The 21,603-nt window shown below is 37.7% G+C and overlaps 1 protein-coding gene across 1 annotated transcript in view; it reads left to right on the top strand.

Annotated features, from left to right (window-relative positions):
• Positions 1-9,986: 9,986 nt before the first annotated feature.
• The window catches only part of TM9SF2 (transmembrane 9 superfamily member 2), a 52,456-nt gene continuing 40,839 nt past the window's right edge, over positions 9,987-21,603 (top strand). The window contains exon 1 of the mRNA XM_006195200.2: positions 9,987-10,329. Coding sequence (XP_006195262.2) covers positions 10,159-10,329 — 171 coding nt within the window. The 5' untranslated portion in view covers positions 9,987-10,158. The remainder of the gene's footprint in view (positions 10,330-21,603) is intronic.

The raw sequence follows: 21,603 nt of genomic DNA, 5'->3' as shown, positions 1-21,603 counted from the left end.
ATGGATGCTAATGGCAACCCTAATGGTGCAGCAGAGGCCAAGACACTTTGTGCTGTGTTCCATGACAAAGCACAAGATTTATGGGAAGATGATAGTGCTGCCAAGTGCTTTCGTAAGTACAAGAAACATCTCAACTAAGAGATATTCTTCCAATAACGTGGTGAAGCTTCCCTGCCCTCCCAAAGGCTGAACTAATATGCAATAATGGCAGGCATCACTCAAGTTTTCCTATAGCAAAATCCATCTACATAGATATGTAAATATATATCTTTATATATTTAAATACATATATATAACCTATCAATATAAAATCTCTTTACAAATGAAACTTATGTTCATTATTTTAAAAAATGGACATACTACAGAATCAAGAGGGCGGAAATCGTCTGCATCTGTGTAGAAATAACCCACTGTAAGAATTTTCATGTGTCCTTCCATTCTTTTTTTCCTTTTGTATATACATTTTTCCTTTTTTTAGCACCTGTTTCTGTGAGTTTTAACACATGCATAGACTCATATTACCCCCACCAAAATCAGCATACACAACAGTTCCATCGCCTCCCAAATTCCCTTGTTCCTTTGTAGTCATACCTTCCCTCTTCCCTAATGCCTGGCACAGGTGAACACTTCTTTTCATGGCTTTGCATTTTTGGAAATGTCATATAAATGGAATCATAGGGCCTGTAACCTTTTGAGGTTGGCTTCTTTCACTCAGTGTGTGTGAGATTCATCCAAGATGTTGTGTGTATTCAACAGCTTGTTACTTTTTATTGCTGAGTAGTATTCCATTGTGTGAAAGTACCATGATTTGTCTATGCATTTACAGATTGAAAGGCATTTGGGTTGTTTCTAATTCTGATGATTGTGAGTAGAGTTGTTAGAGATGTTTGTGTAAAAATTTTTATGAGAACATAAGCTCTCATTTCTCTAGGCTTTAAATACTTAGCAGTGGAATTACTGGGTCATACGGTAAGTGTGTGTTTACTTTGTAAGAAACTGCCAAATTGTTTTCCAGAGTGGTTGTACCATTTTGCATTCAATTTTACATTCAGTAGCAATTTGTAAGAGTTCCAGATGTTCTGCATCCTTGCCAGCATTTGGTATTGTCAGTGTATTTAATTTTAGCCATTCTTATAGGTACATAGTGGTCTCACATCATGGTTTTAATTTGCATTTTCCTATTGGCTAATGATGTTGAACACATGTGTTTATTTGAAAGCCACACATCCTCTATGATAGTGTCTGTTCAAGTCTTTCACCATTTTTTAATTGGGTTGTTTGTTTTCTTCCTGTAGAGTTTTGGATGTTTCTTATATACTAAAATCAAATCCTTTATTGGCTAGGTGATTTACAAATATTTTCTACCAGTCTGTAGTTTGTCTTTTCATTCTCTTAACAGTGTGTATACATTTTTAAAAAAAACAAAACTGAAATCAGAATGTGCATGCTGTTTTATAATATACTTTTTTCATTTAGCAACGTATCTTAAACATCTTTCCATGTTATTACTTCTTTTCAACATAATTTTAATGGCTGCAGAGTATTCCCTTGCATGGATGTAGTACTATAATTTATTTAACAAACTCTTCTGTTGAACATTTAAGTTATTTTAAAAATTTTTTACTGTTAAAAATATTTATATTGGTGAACATACTTACAGCTAAATATTTTCACATTCAAATATTTCTCTAGGACAGATCTTGAGAAGTGGAATTGTTCTTTCAGGTTATATGCATTTTTAAGGGTTAAAAAAATACAAAAATTTGCCAAACTGTCCTCCAGAAAGGATATTTAAATCTCATGATGAGATATGAAGTCACATTGGGCCCTAACATTGCTTTCTAACTTTGCTTCCTTGGTAACTTAAAAACAAAGTCTTTTTTTTTCTAATATGCTCTTCTTTCATGACCAGTAAGGCTGAATATTTATTTAAATGCTTTTTGCCATTTGTATATCTTTGTGTGTGTGTGAAGTGTCTCTTCATGTCCTCTGTACATTTTTATATAGGGGTAGTTCATCTTTTTCTTATTATTCTGTAAGAACTCTATTTTACTGCAAGTGTTTCCCCCCCAGTTTCATTTCAATGTGCATTAATTGTGCAGGCCCCTTTTGAGTCCTTATTTGAATCCTTGTAAACCAAGGCTCCATCAGTGTCAGGGTTGCTGGATTTAGCAGATAAAAATAAACAACAATTTTTAAATAATCATGCTCCAGTAAGACATAAGACATAGATACTGATACTAAAAAAATTATCTGAAATGTAAAGGTAACTGAGCACCCTGTATCTTATCTGCAACAGGAGTTAGGAGTCAAAACCGCCGTGGAACAGGCTGAAATGGGCATTGGGTTCTAAAGTCAGCACATTTGGCAAAAACTGCATAAAATTGGAAGTGCCTTTAAAAGTCCTTTAAGTTTTTTTTAAAACTTTAAGCTAAAAGCTTTAAGTGGCTTTCAAAGTTCAATATGCATGGAATACTGCCTTCTACCTTACATGGTAATTCTTACACTCCTTGAATTAAAAACCTCTCGGGAGTAGCAGAAAAGTCCCTGGTCATTCAAACCACCTCCCTCTTGTGTCAGTAGGTATGGGGAGGAAAAGGGGGAGGACGTCAAAGTGTTCCTGTTTGCCTACCAGCTTTTTCTGTTTTATATCAAGCTTCTAAAATGTTTATTGGGGGGAATCTGTGGTGGTTCAACAGGCTACAACAGTGAAGTTCAGCTGACATGGGTATTATGTTCTAAAGTTAGTGCTCAAGAAAAACGTGACCACACTGTGACTCCACCGAATTGTTTTTAAACCGTTACCCTTCAATCCAAGCTCCCCAACTCCCTCAGTCCACATTTTATTTTCAATAAACATTCTAACCCCAAATTACTCAAATATTTTCCTTCTGGGGGAACTTGTATATTTTGGAGCATTCAGCAGCTACTTAAGAGTAATCATGGTGACAGGCCTCATGTGGCTTGTTGGGCAATCATGTCCTGTTTCATGCACATTTTCTCTTTCTCCTTCTTGACATTCTTCTAAAAACTTTGCCCCAAATTTTATTTCGGTGAAATATACCTAGTGATACTTAGAAGTTTCAAATCAGTCATTAATCAGGAGTCCAGAGCAAAATGTACAGAATTATGTATGCATTTCTCTCAAACACACTTCATGAATAACATTCAAATCTCACTTATTTCTAGCATATTTAAAACATTCCAATGAAGTAAAAAATGTATAATCCTTGCCAAAGTTCATTTTAGTAGGATCCAGCCTGTAGGAAAAGACACTGTGGCACTGTATTCTTTTCAATATCTATATATGTATATTTATAATATACATACATGTTCAACATATTTACATTAGTACATGTATAAATATGTTCACTCAGGTTACTATTTCACATATGAGATATATTGCTTTTGTTGGTTAATATTGTCGAAATATGCTGACCTTCTTACATGCTAATTTCCAGATCCAACATGGTATAAAAGAATTACATGATTCTAGTCATATTGCTATGGTTTCTGGAAAGCTTGTTCACTTTTAAAGATACTGGCAAGTCAAGGTGCAATTCAAATATTTACAAATAAATACACATACACACATAAATATATATGTACATATATATACATACACACAAATGTATACACCTAGGTCACTTTTTATCATGGAAAACTTCAAATGCTCAAAAGTAGAGAGAAGGGTACCCTCCTGTACCCAACACCTAACTTCAATGATTACCAACTTTTTCACAATAATAATATTCACAATAATGACATTATTCACAATAATTATATATTTTAATAAGCTTTTTCTGAGGCATAGCATTCATACAGAGAAGTGCACAGATGCTAAATATACAGTCCTGTGAACTACTGCAAAGTGACTGCACCCAGGTAACCACCACCCAGATCAAGCTATAGAACATTACCAGCACTGCAGCAGCTCCCACCACGTGCCCTCCTAATCATTACCTCTTTCTAGCTCCCAAAAGCTAACCAGTACTCTTTTAACAACATAGATTCGTTTTGCCTGTTTTTGAACTCTATATAAATGGAATCATACAAGTGTACTCATTGTCTTTCTTTACTTAATATCAAGCTTGTGAGGGTTAATACACATTGTTGTGTTTAACAGTAACTTGTTTTCACTGCTGTGCAGTATTCCATAGTAGAACTTCACTATAATTTATCCATTCTACTGCAGACAGGCAATAGAGTTCTATCTTGGTGAACACATCTTTTTGGTGAATGTAAGTAGGCATTTAGATCCAGGAGTGAAATTTCTGAGCTATAGAGTATGTGTGCAAAACAATTTTCCACCGACTTACATGCCCACTGGCAGTGTCTGACTGTTACAATTGTTCCACATCCCTGTCAATACTTGGTATTGTCCATTTTTAAATTTTAGCTCTTCTGGTGTGTGTGTAGCTGTATCTCATGGAAGTTTTATTTTGTAATTTCCTCATGATTAATGCGGTTTAACACGTTTTCATTTTTGTTGACCTTTGGCCATCTACTCTTCTGAGGTGTCTGTTCTACCTCTTGCCCATTTTTCTCCTTGCCTTTTATAAGAGTTTATAAGAGTTCTTGTATCCTGGATAGGAACCTTTGGTTGGTTATATACACCAAATATTGCTAAACTGCATTTAAAAGATGCAAGGCCATGAAAAAAAGCAAATAAATGGAGTATTAATATTATTCACTGACTCACTTGTGAGATGAAGGTGAATCATTAAAAAAATCTGTAAAAATTATCACAATCTGAGTTTGAGGGTTGGGGTTTACCCAGTGGCCTAATATTTTTTGCAGAAGTTTCAGGAAAAGGGCAAACATATCTAGCAATACAGAGGAATGAATGGCTAGCCAGTTATCCAAAGTGCCTACCAGATGGCATCATCTTGGTGAAAAAGCAAAAAGCAGCCCCTGACATGAGAAGGACCTGGTACTCACAGCTAGGCCTTGTTAAATATAAACAATTTCACACAACATGAACACCAGCAGGGCCACTCTGACCATGATCGAGACAAAACAGGACCCTTGAGTAATTATGTTTAAACAACTGGCAAACGCTGAACATTGTCCAAACCATAAAATGACCAAACATCCCCCTACTCTGGCTAAGAATAGTGCCTGCTGTTTCTTTACCAATTATATAGCTTTAACCTCAGTCTAGTCTGCCCTCTTTCTAGATAAGACTTATTAAAATATCCAGTTTTAAGAATTATCCCTGCTTCCTGGCACCATCCAACCCAGAGCAAAGCTCCACTTCTTTAACTCTCCCCCAAATCATCCAACACAAGCCCTGAATCCTATGAGTCCCTTTCTAACACCCTCTTGTGAGACACTCAATCTGTGGTTCCCCATAGTGTGCATCCTCCCTCACTGTATCGAGCAATAAACTTGATGAGTAATAGACTTAACCACTGGTCTTTTCCTGGTGGTCTTTGGTTGGAGGGCACTGACATTAAGGAATCCAGGATAATCCAACAGCCTGAAACTATTTACTTGTCAAGACACTGAAAATAGACCCATCTCTAGGGTAAATTTACATTAGCCACAGACACTGAAACTGATGGATAACTAAAATTGTTAATTAATAATTTTTAAAAAACCCAGAGGAGTCAGAAAAGGCAAATCTATAGAGACTGAAAGAAGAATAGTGGTGGCCAGGGGCTGTTTGTGGAGAGGGGGATTAAACGTTAAAGGTCCTCTTATTGGGGTGATGTTCTAAACCTGCAAGTAACTCAGTAAATTTGCTAAAGCCCAATGAATTGTATGATTAATGTGAGTGAATCGCATGTTATGTGAATTATACCTCAATGAAGTTGTTGAAACAACAATTTCAGAGACCAGCTACGTGAATCCAGCAAACTTCCTCTCTCTATAAGCAAACTACATGACCAGCTACATTGTAAGCAGAACGTTGCATAAATTCAGAGCAAGAATTGGCTTTATGACCAGAAGAGCTCCATTTACCTCACAGAAATAAAACCACTGCAGATGTGCAGTCTTTATACTTTAGTGTTTGCCTCTGTGGCTTTCATTTTTCCAGGTTCTGCTGGCCAAATAGTCTCTCTGGTTACAATTCCTACTTTTACCCTATAATCAAGTAATGTTGTCCTGGGAACCATTTTTCACCTTAGAACTTAAGATGCCTTGGCTCTGAACTACCATGAATTGTATTTAGAGCCTCAGGGCCAATTTTATTTCCAAGCTGCAGTTGTTACACTGGGAGGGAAGAGGGCTGTGGGTGGCTTTTGTCCCTTAGAGAGTCACAATTTTATATCAGAAATAAAAGGGCAATGAGGTGATTTTTATCTTCTAGAAAATCTTGAAAGCCCATTCATTTACAGGCATAAAACTAGCAGAATAGTTCCCCTTCCTGCAACGTGACACAGAAGGGTTGCCAGATAAAATACATGCATGCCCTCATGGAATACCTGGGACGTCCGTAGACTGAAAAATGATTCACTGTTCTTCTGGAATTAAAATTTAACTGGGCATCTTGTGATTTCGTTTCCGAGTAAATAAATGGAAGCCCTGGGAAATGCCAAAAAACAAAAACAAAAACAAAAACAAAAACCAACCAACCAAACAAAAAACCCCACCACGCTGTTCAAATGAACGTTGGCACAAAGGAGAGGAAAAAACAAACGCTAGATTATTAAGAGCCTTACATCGGAGTCGGCAAATGCTACCTGCAGCAGAAAGGAGAAAATCTTATCAGAAGTATTACTAGTTAGAGAAAGGGAGCGTTACAGTCAAGGGAAGGATGGAAGGAAAACTTCATTTCTTCCCAGTTTGGAACTGAAAACCCCACTCAGCCTGTCTGCATGACAGCGCCCAGGGAGGAAGCGCGCACAAAGCAGGAACTCCATTTTGGCGCCGTGGGTGAGGTGCGGAGGGATGTTCGAACGCCAATCCCGGGCGCCGCGCAAATAACCACGCCAGGTAACCGACAGAACCCCGGGCGAGGCCGGATCCGGAAGTAATGAGCCACCTCCGCACTGTGGCCGGGCCCCGCCCCCGGCCCCGCCCACCGGGCCGCGCTGTGCGGGACGACGTGTCTGAACTCTAGAGGCGGAAGCCGGGTAGAGGTTGCTGGGGTGGGAGTTGGCGAGGTGCGGCTGGCTGGCCGTGCGCACGCGCGATGCGCGCTCTGGGCCGACTGGTTTGCCTCTGTAGTCCGGGGACCGTTTTTATTGAGGAAGACTCCACTTCTCCGGGTTTTTGCTGATGCTGAGCTGTGCGGATAGAGGTGGCGGTGTGGTTTGGAAGGAAGGTTAGGGATGCCCTTTGGACTTCCTAGCCGCAGCAGGCTCGGCCTCAGAGAGTAGCTGTCACTCCCCTTTCTTTCCTCTGTGAATGGAGGAGGTTAAACGCGTCTGGAAAAAACCTCAGAAAGTCTGCGATTCTACATTTAGATATAAAATTTCTGTGGTCTGACCAGTACAAGTCCTGTAGTGCTTTCTGGTTACTTGCTCCTCCAGTCTCGTTTATGCTCCAGACGCTGCTCTAAGCTCTGGGGATGTAGAGTTATGGGATGCAGAGACGAAGTCCTTATTCCCAGGGAGTTTACATACAAACGGGGCGTGAGACAAGAGACAACCACGTTGATTCCAGATAGTGATAAGTAGTGTGGAGTGCTGGGGGTTAAGCAGAAGAGTGGAATGGGGGGTTTAAAGATTTTATAAGTTCGCTCTTGTCAAGAGTAGAGGCTGAGATGCTACTGCAGTAAGTACTAGTCTAGGGGAACTAAAATTTTTGGCTTCGTCTAGAGTGTAGCTGTGGACATGGAAAGCATTGAAAAGGATTTAATCTAGTTCAGTCGCCCAGCGAACACAACTTGTTGAAGGACAGTATGTGGAGAGTCAGGGAACGAGGAATTGAGGTTCTTTCCCAGGTTTGGGACCTGAGAAGCAGTGCTATTTTCTGCGATGTAGAAAACGGGGGGACGAAAAGAAAAGTTGGGGTAGGGGGGCACTGAGATAGTGAAGATCAAGTATTTAGTGGCACCGGATAAACAGAAGATAGTTAACAAAGATTAATTTTCTTCCCCTTTCCTTTGTAAATGGACAGAACATCTGTTTCCTCTTACTATATTGGAAATCTCTATGACTTCAAGTATAGAGTATTATCAGTTCTTTTCCCTAGCCCAAATACGTTCAACAAATATGTTAATTGATTTGCACCAGGGAGAACTTCCCTAGACATGTTTCTAGTGCTCAGGCCCCCTCTTTTGTTAGAAAAATGGGTGCCATCCCTCTGTGCAAACAGAGCAAAGTGCCCAGTGCTTGTATATATATTTTTTCCCACTTAATCTTCACAACAACATTAAGAAAATGGACATCCTTTTCTCTCTACTTCCCAGTTATCTCTGCTGCCCGGGACTTGATGAATTAACTTGCTTAAGGTCCACATAACTAGAAAGTAGTGTTCCAAAGCTGGAGTTCTTAGTGAGAACTAACTTTGCAAGCAAGAATTCTATCTTTCATTGTTCTGGTTACTCCATAGCATAGAACAGTGGTCCTTAGCCTTTTTGCAGGATCATAGATTCCTCTGAAAATTTAATAAATATTATAAACTTTCCAGAGGGAAAACATGCAAATACTCACAAGAATTTAGGTAGGATTGCACGGGGCTCTATGCTTTTCTGAATTGTCCACTTTGCAAACTTGCCCATTCTTGAGTTCTGAGCTAGAGGTGCTTCTAGATTATGATTCCTCGCTAAATCTCAGCGGAATGTAAACAGACTGTTGCCCATCATTCCAGTTCTGCAAGGACTAAGCCATTTGCTATTGTAGTCGCCCACTGACAATACACCCTGTGGAAAATTCAGGATGGAGAAAAACAGGAACATTCTGTGCTTTGTATACTGGCTCTAGAGAGTTGAGATGCATATCTAAGGAATAATGAACCCAGATTTTTGCATCTTTTCCTACATACAAAAGCACTAAAAATTTTAACTTCCTATGTCTGTTCTTTGTGATTAGCAGTAATCTTCTGATGTTCAACTACATGTTTTCTTCTAACAAAAAAACCTCATATATATCCTGGCTCTTCCCTTACCTCTTCAGAGCAGTTCCTCAGAGCTACCTGAACGGCCGGCTCATGGGCTATAACTCTCAGTAAGTCCACGAATAAGACTTAACTCTCACCTTTTATGTTGTGCATTTTTTCTTTCAGTCACCAAAAGCAAGTTTCTCCTTGAAATATCCTCAGAAAGTGCACCCCACAAACACACAAATACGTCTGTGCATATACAAACAGGGACACTGCGTCACTTCAATAAGAAATATGACAGAAACTTGCTTAAGGATGGTCATACCAGACTTCTATTTGTCTGGAAATACTTTTCTCACTGGGCTCTCAGGTGTGCCCAGGTCTTCCTTTGCAAAGAAATGTCAACACTGCCTTTTATTCACCTACTCCCATCCCCCGGCCACCTCATTTCCTCTCACCCTAAAGAAGTCTTGTTTATTCCACGCAATCTCTGTCCCACCAAGAGTGAGCTGCCGCATCCAATGCTGGGAACCTGTCGGTGCAAATACCTCTGAGTAGCTGCCTACGTGAAAGTTTATGGCTAGATCCTCCCCATTTGTTTCCTTATCCTGCACCCAACCGTCTCCCGAACTTCTTCCCTCCACCAACTCCACTTCCAGCAGCAAGTACTTTTTTGGAGCACCAACTGTGTAGTAAGGGTTGGTGTGCCTTGGGGGTGTGGTGAGGAAACTGCGGGAAATTGGGGCAAAGCCGCAAGCCTGGGGCGCTGGGCAAGTGAGACGCTATACGACGCCCCGCGAGGGACTCTTAGATCGGAATTTGCAACATAATGTGAGCGCTGGTACCACTCTCGCAGCAACCACCCCGGCCGGCCCGCTGAAAACCTGGAAAGTGGATTTCCTCCCCTCTTCCTTCCGGAAACTCCTCGGGGCGCTTGCGGCCGCTCTCACTGAGCATGTGCGGGAGGCGTTGCGCATGCTCCGTCGAGGTCCGGTTCGGTTTCTGTTGCGGAACCCGCGGTGTCTCCTAGCGCAACCGGAACTACCCGTCGCAAGGCTGGCCTCCTCAGCCCCGGCGGCCTTGTTGTCGTCTCCGAGCCTCCCCTTCCCTCCTTCCCTCTTCACCCCCCCGCGGCTCGGCTGCCCTTTCCCCGAAACAGCCATCATGAGCGCCAGGGTGCTGGCGTCGTCTCCACCTCGGTGGCCGCGGCTGTTGCTGCTGTCGCTGCTCCTGCTGGTGGCGGCCCCGGGCACGCGTCGGGGCGCCGCTTTCTACCTTCCCGGCCTGGCGCCCGTCAACTTCTGCGAAGAGGAAAAAAAGAGCGACGAGTGCAAGGTGGGTGCGGCCTGGCAGACCCCCGGGTGCGCTGTCGGAAGGAGAAGCCTCCCCTCGCCTGGGAAGCCGGGGCCCTAGGGGAAGGGGGCGTAGCGGTAGGTGCGGTCGGGTGTCCCCAGAAGCGTTTGGGGTTGGCTCGCTGTGGGTTGGAGGCTGCGGAACGGCCTTAGGAGGTGGGTGGGTTCTGGCGGACTCGGTGGGCCTCAGGCTCGCCTCCCTTCTGGCGGGCCAGGTAGCACCAGCAGGTGGGTTTAGTTTTTCAGAAACAAGGACTGTACTTGAACAGCACTTGCTTAGAGGAGGATGCGTGAGGGTCAGCGAGAGTTCCACGAGTGAGTGTTCACTCACAGCCGTGTGTCACGCACTCCAAGGAAGGGGACGGCCAGGGCTTCCAGTAACTTTTAATTTCATTGCTTCCTGTTTTATTCTACTTTTCTAAAAGTCCTGGTTAGTTATGAGAGCTTATTCTTTATAGGACTTTGACATTTTAATCTCACGATTAGTAGTTGCTTTCTTATGTGTGAAATATAACACCCAACACCGCGTACACTGCGTTAATAAAGAGTAGTTGTGATGGTTGAGACAGTTAATTTCTACCTTTTATGTGTAAAAAAAACCTTTCTATTTTTTAATATGCAAAAGAAATATAACATCCCACTATTTAGGTTTCTCTGAGATTGTTTTAAACAATTAAAAGGAGCAGACGACAGGGGAAACTGGCGTTTTCTTCCTAGGGCAACTCTTGAAAACTTTGATCTCTTACGACCTTAAACTCAAGACTTTCAGTTTAACTACTAGTAAAACACATAAGTAACCTGCTTTTAGGTTATTCGGTATACGGCAGGGCAATATACATACACAATTAGGATGTTAAAACTTAACCATTTGGGGTGGGAGAATCTCTTTGAAACCATTAATAATTTTAACAATTCAAATAATCGTTCAGCAAACTTTTACAATCTATAAATAGGTTTATTTACTAAGTTTGATTTTTTTAAGCTGGTGTTTATTTTATTACTTCTAGCTTTACTATAGTTGTGAATTTTGAGCTTATTTTAGGGCACTAAAGAAGCTGTTAAGTTCTTCATGGCATTTTACAGTTTCTGTTTAAAAACTTGATTCTCTGAAAACGTCAAAGAATCTTTAAGGTTTACTCAAGTCGATGGTTAGCACTTGAATACTGTAACTCTCATACCTTGCAGTGCAAAAAGCGTTCACTCTTTGAGAGTTCTGACTGAAAGAAAATAGTGCTTCCAAGTGGAAAAGAGAGCTAGTCTTGCAAGCACACTAGTTTTTCCATTAAATATTTTAGTAACCAGCCTTTAAAACTTAGTATTTGGTTTTTAAATTCAAATTTAACAGCAATTATATATTGTATTCCTGGTGCCTTAGAGACAAAAAAATGTATCCCTGTCTCCTAGGAACCTCAAAGTAAAGGTCATAAGCTTATGACAGACTATCAAAATCAGATATGTTATAAAAGATGTATGTCCAAAGTGCTCTAAACAAACGTCTGCAGAAAATACCTAGCAGGTTGGAGTTTTCAGGGAAACTTATAGAGAGGAAGTGATAATCTGAGATGGACTTCAGACATGAGTATGAGTGAAATTTATGGGAGGTCTGCCAGTTAGATAATTTTTGTTTCCTCAACAGGTCTTTCTTTACGTAGCTACTTTTTAGTTAACTTTTGATTAATTTCAGGGAGTCCTTTTGGATTTCTAATTTTCAGAGATATAGGACTAAAACAGTCAAGACACATCATTTTTCTGGATGTTTGGGTTTCATCTTTGTTGCCAGCTGCTTTCACATCTTGGTCAGTGGAAACAAATCTTAGATCAGCAGAAAGATGTACCTTTAGCAGTTTTTCCCTAGAATTTTGCTAACTGGTATAGGGAATTTAAAGTACTCTTTAATATTTCTTCTCTTTGCCTCTCAAAGGAGAAAAACGGTAAACAATTTAATTTTTTGTTGCTTCAGTCAGGGTATTACCAGTAATTTTTTTGTCATCTATTGTGTATTTGTTAAGGAGGACAGTCTTGTGTACACTGTCAGAAAAGCTGAAGGGACTTATTTTTTAAGTTAAAAATGGGAGTTGTGAAATGGGTATAATTATTTCTAGAAGATGCTGTTAGGGTTGGGAATCAGGAGTTGGGTGAATAAGGCAGGTCATTGATGCTGTTACCATCACTAAAATAGAGATAATATTTACTTATTATATATTCTTCTTGAAAGATACTTTGTATTTCTTAAAGGAGAAATTCAACATATATCATTATTGTGATATTATAAAATACTCGTAAGTGTAGAGATGAGACAAGTTTATCTTCAGCATAAGTGTAATTTCTGGAGTACAGTGTTTATATGTCCTGTAAAGTCCAGATGCTACATTTAGCTCACTATGTATGTTGAGAGACAATCAAAAGAACCGTGAGGATTTGGTCATTTTCTCCTCCAAAATTATTTTGTTTTTAGTTTACTGGCATAGAAACGGGAGTCCAGTGAACATAAAATTCTATTCATATTCCACTAACTTCTGATTTATGATCTTATTGGCCTTTATAAATAATGTGATTGTGTTCTTTGGCTTTTTGTTTTAACTTGCTATTATTACACATACATTTGAATATCAACATAGTGCATGTTTTCATTTTTTCTTATTGACTATGTATTATTTCATCTCTATTACTTCAGTATGGTTTGCTTAACTATTTCTTGCTTGTAGGGCATTTAGATTGGTCCCAACTTTTCTCTATTATAAATAGCTTTGCTAAAATGTATTTAGCAGGAATTACTTGCATATTCACAAATTACTAAGTTATAGGCACGGAGCAATTTTGTAGCTGTTTAATATCACCAGGTTTCTTTGAAGAAAGATAGGTTTGATTTACAGTGCCATTAGCTAAATGATTCCCTGTGTCTCCACAATATTTTATAGTTTTTATTTATCGATTTGATAATTATATGATGGTAGCAAAAACATTTTTTGATGCTGCATTACTTTTGTTGCTTTTGAGGTTTCTCTGTCTTTTAATTTTTTTTCTCTTGTTTTGTTAGTTTTTGAAACCACAGTATTAAAGGATTGAATACGATACTCCTTTTTTTGTAGAATCCATTTTACTTTCTTAAAATCAGGGGATAATACATTGTAATATGTTGACTGCAATAAGTAGAATGAGCCCTAATTGGAAGTAAATAGATCTTCACAGCATAAAAGTGCAGTTCTAATCTACTCTGTACAAGTTTTTGACTATTTCAGTTAGCTTTAGATGGAGTCTTAAGTGTGCTGAATGGTATTCTGATGGCTAGTAGCTAAAGATTAGTGACCAGTTCACCCTTGCAGCATTTATCTTTTGAGCAATTATTGGCTTGTCACCATGAACAACTAAACTCTAGAAAACATCTGCCACTTTTTTTTACTGTTGGATGTATAGATCGCATTCTCAGATGAAAGATGAAGATTTTCTTCCTGTCTAGTAAGGAAAAGTGACCTGAGGTACCCCCTGGTGGTTTAAAAAAAGTTTAAATGAGTTAGTTTAATAATTTTTTTAATAAAAAAATCAGAATCATACTTTTTAATGTACTTTCTTGGTAGTTACTTTAGAAGCTTTTAATAAGTTCTGTCTGTTATTTTGGGAGCAGTTGCCTATATATGATCAAGTCAAATTTAAGAAACTTCTAAATGTGCTCCGAACAAACACAGGAATGAATGTATATCTATCTACCTGTTTTAACTTGGCCATAGAAATAATTTGAAGATTTTGAAATATTTAAGGAAAAATAACATAATTGATTGATACTTAGTTTCATATTTTCAAAAAAATTTTTTTTCTGGAGTAAGAGATTGATTTTTAGCTTCTGAAAACTAATCAGTGTGTGAGAGTTACTGATACTGTTTCAAATATGAAATCTGGCTTTGGAAAGAATGACTTTGTGGTATTCACATTCCAAGGATTGTTCTTTGTTCCTCTGTAAAAGTACGTGGAATTGAGTTAGAAGGTTTCTGTTCAGAAATTAAATTTTTGAAAAAAATTATTTTAAAGCTGTGATTGTTCATTATAGTGGATCTGGGAGCTAGGATCAGGAAAGCAGTCAGGGTCAATATACATAAAATACTGTCCTGCTGTAAGGGAATCCCTTCCAGAGTGTGTATTTGAACATCTGAAACAACACCACAGACATGTGCTCCACACAGGTGCACGTTAAGTTATAGAGACTGGTCTGAGCTCAGTCAGCCTCGGAGCCCAGTTCCAGAAACCGCTACTTCCTATTCTTCCCTGCAGTTTTCCATCACTGTCCTCTTAGTAAGTATTGTAGTTAATTGTAGCTACTTTGAACGTGCTCTACAAGGTCATTCTCTGTTGCCATGAAAATTATCTATGAAAGGGTTTGTAAGGTATTTGTGAAATATTTTTTTCTTTGTTGTTGTTCTCACCTTTCAAACATTTTTAGTGCCCTTTGCCAATAATAATGATAAAGACTATAATTTGTGTACTTTATGTGTGCCAGATATATCTTAACCTTAGTTAATCCTCAAAACAATCCTGTGATTTTTAGAAGGGGAAACTGAAGCTTGGTAAGATGCAGTACCCTCTCAAGTGTACACACCTAGTAAGTAGTAAAGCTAAGATGCTCAGGAGTGTCCAAGTCTGAAGTCTGGGCTCTTCACATTAGGATACTGCTGTATCTTCCCTGCTGTGCACTCTCTGCTTCTTCTCCTGCCCTGCCCTGGAGATCCCTGGTTGCTTATAATCCTGGACTTCCACAATTATTGCAGTTAGCAACAAAAAACTGTGTACTATGTAATAAATTTTTAAGTCTGATTTCGTATTTATCCCTTTTTTTTGATACAGTCTAAAGTTGAAATTCTGTTTTGTGATGAGGGAGTGGAGGAAGAACCTTAGTATCTAGATCAGCTTCTGGGCATTGATGGTCAGATAACTCAAATGTCATGAACTTCCATTTGTGAGTTCCAGCATTTCTACTGGGATTTTTAAATTATATCTGAGTAAAGGTTTTCCTTCTTCAGAATTTTTCCCACTATGGACTTCTCCAATATTAAAGCAGTTGAAACTTCCATAGTTCACCTTTTGTATGACTGTACCTTGGTATCTCAGACCCTTTTGTGACTAGTCACTTGCTTTGATCATTATACAAAGTCACATTACTTCACTGGAATTTCTTTCTACCTTGAAAAACATTTGTAGGTGTTAGGAGGGACATATGTGATGGCAGTTGTAAAAGCAAGAACCAAAACAAAGGAACAAGGAAATAGAGGGGAAATGCAATACTAAACATGGCATGCCTTGAAGCAATTAAATAGGGTGTGGTTGTGACCAAAGTTGGGATGAGATGTAGAATGGGCAGATGGGGGCTAGAAATAAAATTGTACGTTTCCGAGGAAAAGGATTTAGAAGGGAGATGATTAAACTCTGAATTAAATAAAACCATTTCCATAAAAGATTTCTTTGAGTGGAATTTCTTAGAGTGGGATCAGTCTTGCTTTGTCTAAGTCTTCCTTTGGAATTTATAGTCTTGCTTTGGGATTAATCTGTAACTTCCTTAAAATGCTTAATGTTGTCACAACTTTTCATACTTGTGATAACTCATTTTGGGACAGTTTGAAAGTGGGAATGTGAAGAAAGTAACCTTTAAGGATCTTTCAAGTCATGTCAGTGCTATTTTGGAGTTGGCTGTCTCTAAGGCAAATTTACGGAAGGAGATGCACTTAATTAACATTTGGATGGGAAATAAAGATACTTATAGTGGGAAATGACCTTAAAATTAATCAAATATTGCCCTCTTATAGCACATTGCTATTTTAATTAAAAAAAAAAACTAAATCCCATAGAGTTTCAGTAGCTATCCTAAGAACATATAAATATCTTTGTCACTTTTTTCTTTTGCTTCCTTGAATGTGTACCCTGTGTTCACATCTGGATTATAAATTCTTTGAAAGGCAAGCATTCATGTATTTTGTATTATAGCATTCACAGTGTGTAGTACAGGACATTGTGGGCATTAAATAAATGTGATGATTGAATGAATTTCTCATAGTTTTTTGGGGATTTGTTGTTATGAATGTTCTTCGGTTTTCACATTTATTACAAATTCTACTGTTTCCCCCTATTTATTACTTCTTTTGAAATCATCTCTCCTGCTCCAAACATCTTTCCATGCTAAGTTTTACTATTACTTTCATTTCTTATTGCTTTGATTTGGCTTTCATCACTTCATAATATGAATAAAGTCTACTCTGAACTTTAAAGCCTTTTCTTTTTCCAATTTTTAATTGTGACAGTTTTCGAAATACAAAAAAGTTGAAAGAATAGTGTAATGATCACCTGGATATCCACCTAGATCCATAGAGGCAACAGTGTTTACATTTTTCCCTATTTGTTTTGTTTTATCTGTGTGTATATTTATATATTTTTAGGGATATATGTTGTGATATTTGTAATATTCTTTTGTCCTTCATGAAACCACATTAGCTCATTAGCAGTTTCATTTCCTTTCTCCTTGCAGTTTTTAACATCTGCCCTATTATGATCTCATTATTCTTACAATACTTTTTAAAAATTGAAGTATAGTTGATTTACAATGTTGTGTTACTTTTGGTGTACAGCAAAGTGATTCATATATATATAGTTTTTTTTCCAGATTCTTTTCCTCTGTAGTTTATTACAAGATACTGAGTATAGTTCCCTGTGCTATACAGTAGGACCTTGTTAATCATTAATTTCATGTATATTAGTTTGTATCTGTTAACCCCGGACTCCTAATTTATCCCTCCCCCTCTTCGCCTTTTGTAACCATAGCTTTATTTTCTATTTCTGTGAGTCTGTCTGTTTTATAAATAAGTTCATTTGTATCATTTTTTAGATTCCTCATATAAGTGATAGCATATGATATTCATCTTTCTCTGTCTGACTAATTTCACTTAGTATAATAATCTCTAGGTCCATCCATGTTGCTGCAAATGGCACTGTTTCTTTTTTATGACTGAGTAATATTCCACTGTGTGTGTGTGTGTGTGTGTGTGTGTGTGTGTGTGTGTGTGTGCGCGCGCACGCGCACATGTACTACATCTTCTTTATCCATTCACCTGTTGATGGACATTTAGGCTGCTTCCATGTCTTGGCTATTATAAGTAGTGCTGCCATGAACATTGAGGTGTATGTATCTTTTTGAATTAAGAGTTTTCATCTTTTCCGGATATATGCCCCAGAGTGGGATTGCTGGATCATATGGTGTAACTCTGTTTAGTTTTTTAAGGATCTTCCATACTGTTCTCCATAGTGGCTGCACCAGTTTATATTCCCACTATCAGTGTAAGAGGGTTCCCTTTTCTTCACACCGTCTCCAACATTTATTATTTGTAGACTTTTTGATGATGGTCATTCTGACCTGTGTGATTTTCATTTGCATTTCATTAATAATTAGCAATGTTGAGCATATTATAATACTTCTGAAATTTCTTTGTTTTACTATTAGGATCAATATTTAAAATAGTGTTGTAAATGTAGCATATTTACAAATATGTTGTAAATTGCTCTGTTCTGTGTTAAAACTGTCATTATTTTAATTTACTTTTTTTAGCATGTTTTAAATGGGATAAATCTTAAATTTGCAAGTTCTCACAGTTTAAAAAAAGGAGAATGAATGAAACTGTTACAAAAATAGCCAAGATGAGCTGAATACTCAAGGTGTGTTTTGATTAGTTCACCCAGCATCAGAAAAAGGTCCATGATTTAGTGGTATTATCTATGATGGACTAACTTTCCTATAAAAGTGTGAAAAAGTGTCAGAAGAGACAAGAAGAAAGAAAAGTGGAGGACTGAGAGCAGCAGAAATTAAAAGTGGTAGTAGCAGTTGAGTTTACTCACTTTTTTTTAGTCAGCAGTCCAGTTTTTGAACTTACTTCTTTGTCTTAAAGTAGAACAGGTAATCCTTAACTAACCTTATAAGAATTGTGTTGACAATTATTGTTTTCCCCTTCCCTAATCTAAGAGTCAGGAAGAGAGTAATCAGTGAATAGGCATAAACAGTAGATCAGAAGCTACTGTTCTTAGTGTCCTTTAACGGGAGGGATGTGGGTGGGCCTCCCACAGAAACCCTCAAGGTTATCCTAATACTTTAATGCATATTCAGATTCATGAATGTCCAGTTTCTGTAAAATAATAGGTAATAATACTGTTTATCTAGCTTATAGTTAAACATTTAACTTACAGTTGTTGTGTGCCAACTGTGGACCAGCTTCTCTGTTGTTTTCTGTTTTATTATTGTATCATTCATTCTTCACATACAAAGTTACTTGCTCATGAGCACGTATTTATTAACAGTAGACCTAGGATTTGAAATGAACCCAGCAGTCTGATGCTAATGCCTCCAAACTGAAGTCATGTTCCCTATTTATATGCTGTGTGTTAAAAGTTATTTTTAGGTGAAAGATTTGTGAGAAGAATTGTTTTTTTGGATTTTACTACTTTGGAAGATTTTTGTGGACAGCCGTTGATAATTGTAGACATCCTTATAAATCACAAAGCAAGGCTGAAACATACTTGTTAACGTTTTTGTTATTAGGAATAGAATTTGAAGCTGGGTCAGGAAAAGTTGACAGGGTGAATATAATGGGGATTTGATAGTAGACAAAATGATGCTTTAAGTGTACGATGGATAAAAACTAATACTTTGGAAATAAGAAAACAGGGAGGGAAGGTGTTTGGGTTTTTGGGCTATAGACTGAAATGGAATAAGTGTGGTAATAATCAATCTACTGTTTATATAATTAAATGATATTAAATTATATAAACAGAAGACTAGCATGGTGTCTAGTAGAGGAGTTTTCCTGGCTTCTAGAGTTTGATTCAGAGACTTATAGTGGACTTAGAGGGAGCCAGTGAATTTGATTTCTAAAGTTTTGACAAGATTTTTTTTTCTTTTTCTTTTAAAAAATTATTTATTTTTATTTTGTGGGGGAAGTAATTACATTTTTTTTTTATTTTGTTTTTTTATCTTTAATGGAGTTACTGGGGATTGAACACAGGACCTGCCTGCATGCTAGACGTGCGCTCTACCATTGAGCTATACCCTCGCCCCAACAAGACTGTTTGTTAAAAAGATTAAATTGGAATTTAAAGTGGTGTGGGTTAGCTTAAGGGTGGAGTTGAGTAGGGAATAAACCATGGGGAATAATAAAAGTGGAGACAGACTTCCAGAACAAGTCCCTGAGACTAATTTAGATCTTAAATTTAGCAAAGAGGATTAATGTGAAATGTTTTAATTCGCTGATAGTTTTAATTAAGCTCTTATGTGTAACATGATATGAAGCCAATGGGAATATACTCCGGAAGCTCTCTTTAGGTTATGTAAGAGAACAAAAAGTAGTAAATTAATTTGATCATGGACAAATTAAGAAAGTATATTTGAAGAAAAACAATTAACAGTTATATTTTTGAGGTGATGAGCTCTAAGCTATTACAGAACACTGGAAAGAGATGAAGAGTGTCATTGAAGAATATGCTTTTTGCCAAAAAGGCTAATGAAAAGTAACTATCATTTTATACATATATGAAACTTTGAAGTCTGTGTCTTAAATTCTGCCTGTAATTCTCAATGATAATATCTTTTTAGAAAGATATGAGAGTAGGGCAAGATCCCCCGAAAAGCAGCTGGCATGATCAAGGAGATAGACAATTCAAAAGATTAAGACCTTTCCGTTTTGAAATATTAAGACTCAAAGGAGAGATGAGAGAAGTCAGAAAATGAGAGTAGGGTTTTCCCTCAATCTTATAATCCTACAGCCAAGAGATGTACCGTGAAACTTCAGAGAGAACATCATAGGCTAAGCAAAAATTCTTGCCTCATCCATTGCATAGAAATGGAAGAAACTTTTCCCCTAAATTTATATACTCTTGAACATTGTCCTAAATTTTTTACATGGCATCAGATCTCTGAACTCTTTGCCCTGTTCTGGGTTCCCTAAGATGTGAATTTAAAGAACATTGAAAAATACCTAGAAACCAGAGCCCAAGGATGAACTAACTAGGAGTCCAGTTCAGCTTGCTGCCTGTTTTTGTAGGGTCCTCCATCTAAGAATTGTGTTCACATTTTTGAGTGATTGGGAAAAAAATCAAAAGAAGAATAATATTTAGTGGTGAGTGAAAATTACATGAAGATCAAGTTTCAGTGCCCATAAATAAAGTTTTATTGGGCTGCAGCTGGGCTCCTTCATTTTCATAATATCTGTGGCTGCTTTTGCACTGCAGTTGCAGAGACTGTGTGTCCAACAAAGCTTAAAATATTTGCTCTCTGACCCTTGAAGAAAAGAATTTGCTGACCTCTGAGGTAGACTAACATTAGAGTTATTTTTCCAGGTAAAGATTATAGAGACTAGAGTAAAAATATTAATTATATGAAGAGAGTATATAAATGGTCCTAAGCAGCATTTTATTCTTTTCCATTACTGTGCTGTCCCATACAGAAGCCATTAGCCTCCTGTAACTTCTTAAATGTAATTAAAATTAAGTAAAAATTTAAATTCAGTTTCTCAGCCACACTGACCACATTTCAAGTGACCAATGGCCCCATATGGCTAGTGGCTACAGTATTTGACAGTGCAGATAATGAATATTTTCATCATTGCTTAAAGTTCTATTGGACACTGCTGCATAATAGTAAATACTTACATAGTACTTTGTGACAGGCACTGTTCTTGAATCTTCTCAAAAATGACTAAAGCAGGAATTATTATTCTTACTTCCATTCTACAGATGTGAAAACCAAGGCACAGGGAAGTGAAGAAACTTGCCCAAGATCACACAACTAGTAAATGTCAGAGCCAGGATTTAAACCCGTGCTGCCCAGCTTCAGTCTGTGTTCTTAATCACTTTGTATTGAATGAGGTTGAGAGTAAAGAATATGTTTAATTGCAGCACAAGAGAGTTAGCTTATGTGCTGAAAGTGTGGCTTTATGGATTTTGAAATTCAAAACATAGAGAATTGTGTAGAACTTTCTATGTGTATAATAGCTACCTTTTTCTTAGAAAGTGATCTAAAAATGTAAACTGGATTAGCTTTTTAGGAACTTTTAGTCTTCATTAAGCTATATTAAATAGAACACTTGGATTCTGGTGTATCTTTGTAGCAGTGTTGACCCCTTATAATTAGTGAGAATTATTTTGGCAGAGTAGGCTATCAGCTGGGAATTTTGCCTTCACAAGTTATACATATTTTTGTTAAGTTACTCAAGCATTCTGTAAGCTTAAATGTCATGTT

This window comes from Camelus ferus, chromosome 14 (assembly GCF_009834535.1).
Source record: "Camelus ferus isolate YT-003-E chromosome 14, BCGSAC_Cfer_1.0, whole genome shotgun sequence".
NCBI classification, from domain to species: domain Eukaryota; kingdom Metazoa; phylum Chordata; class Mammalia; order Artiodactyla; family Camelidae; genus Camelus; species Camelus ferus.
This window is presented reverse-complemented; position numbering and strand designations above follow the sequence as displayed.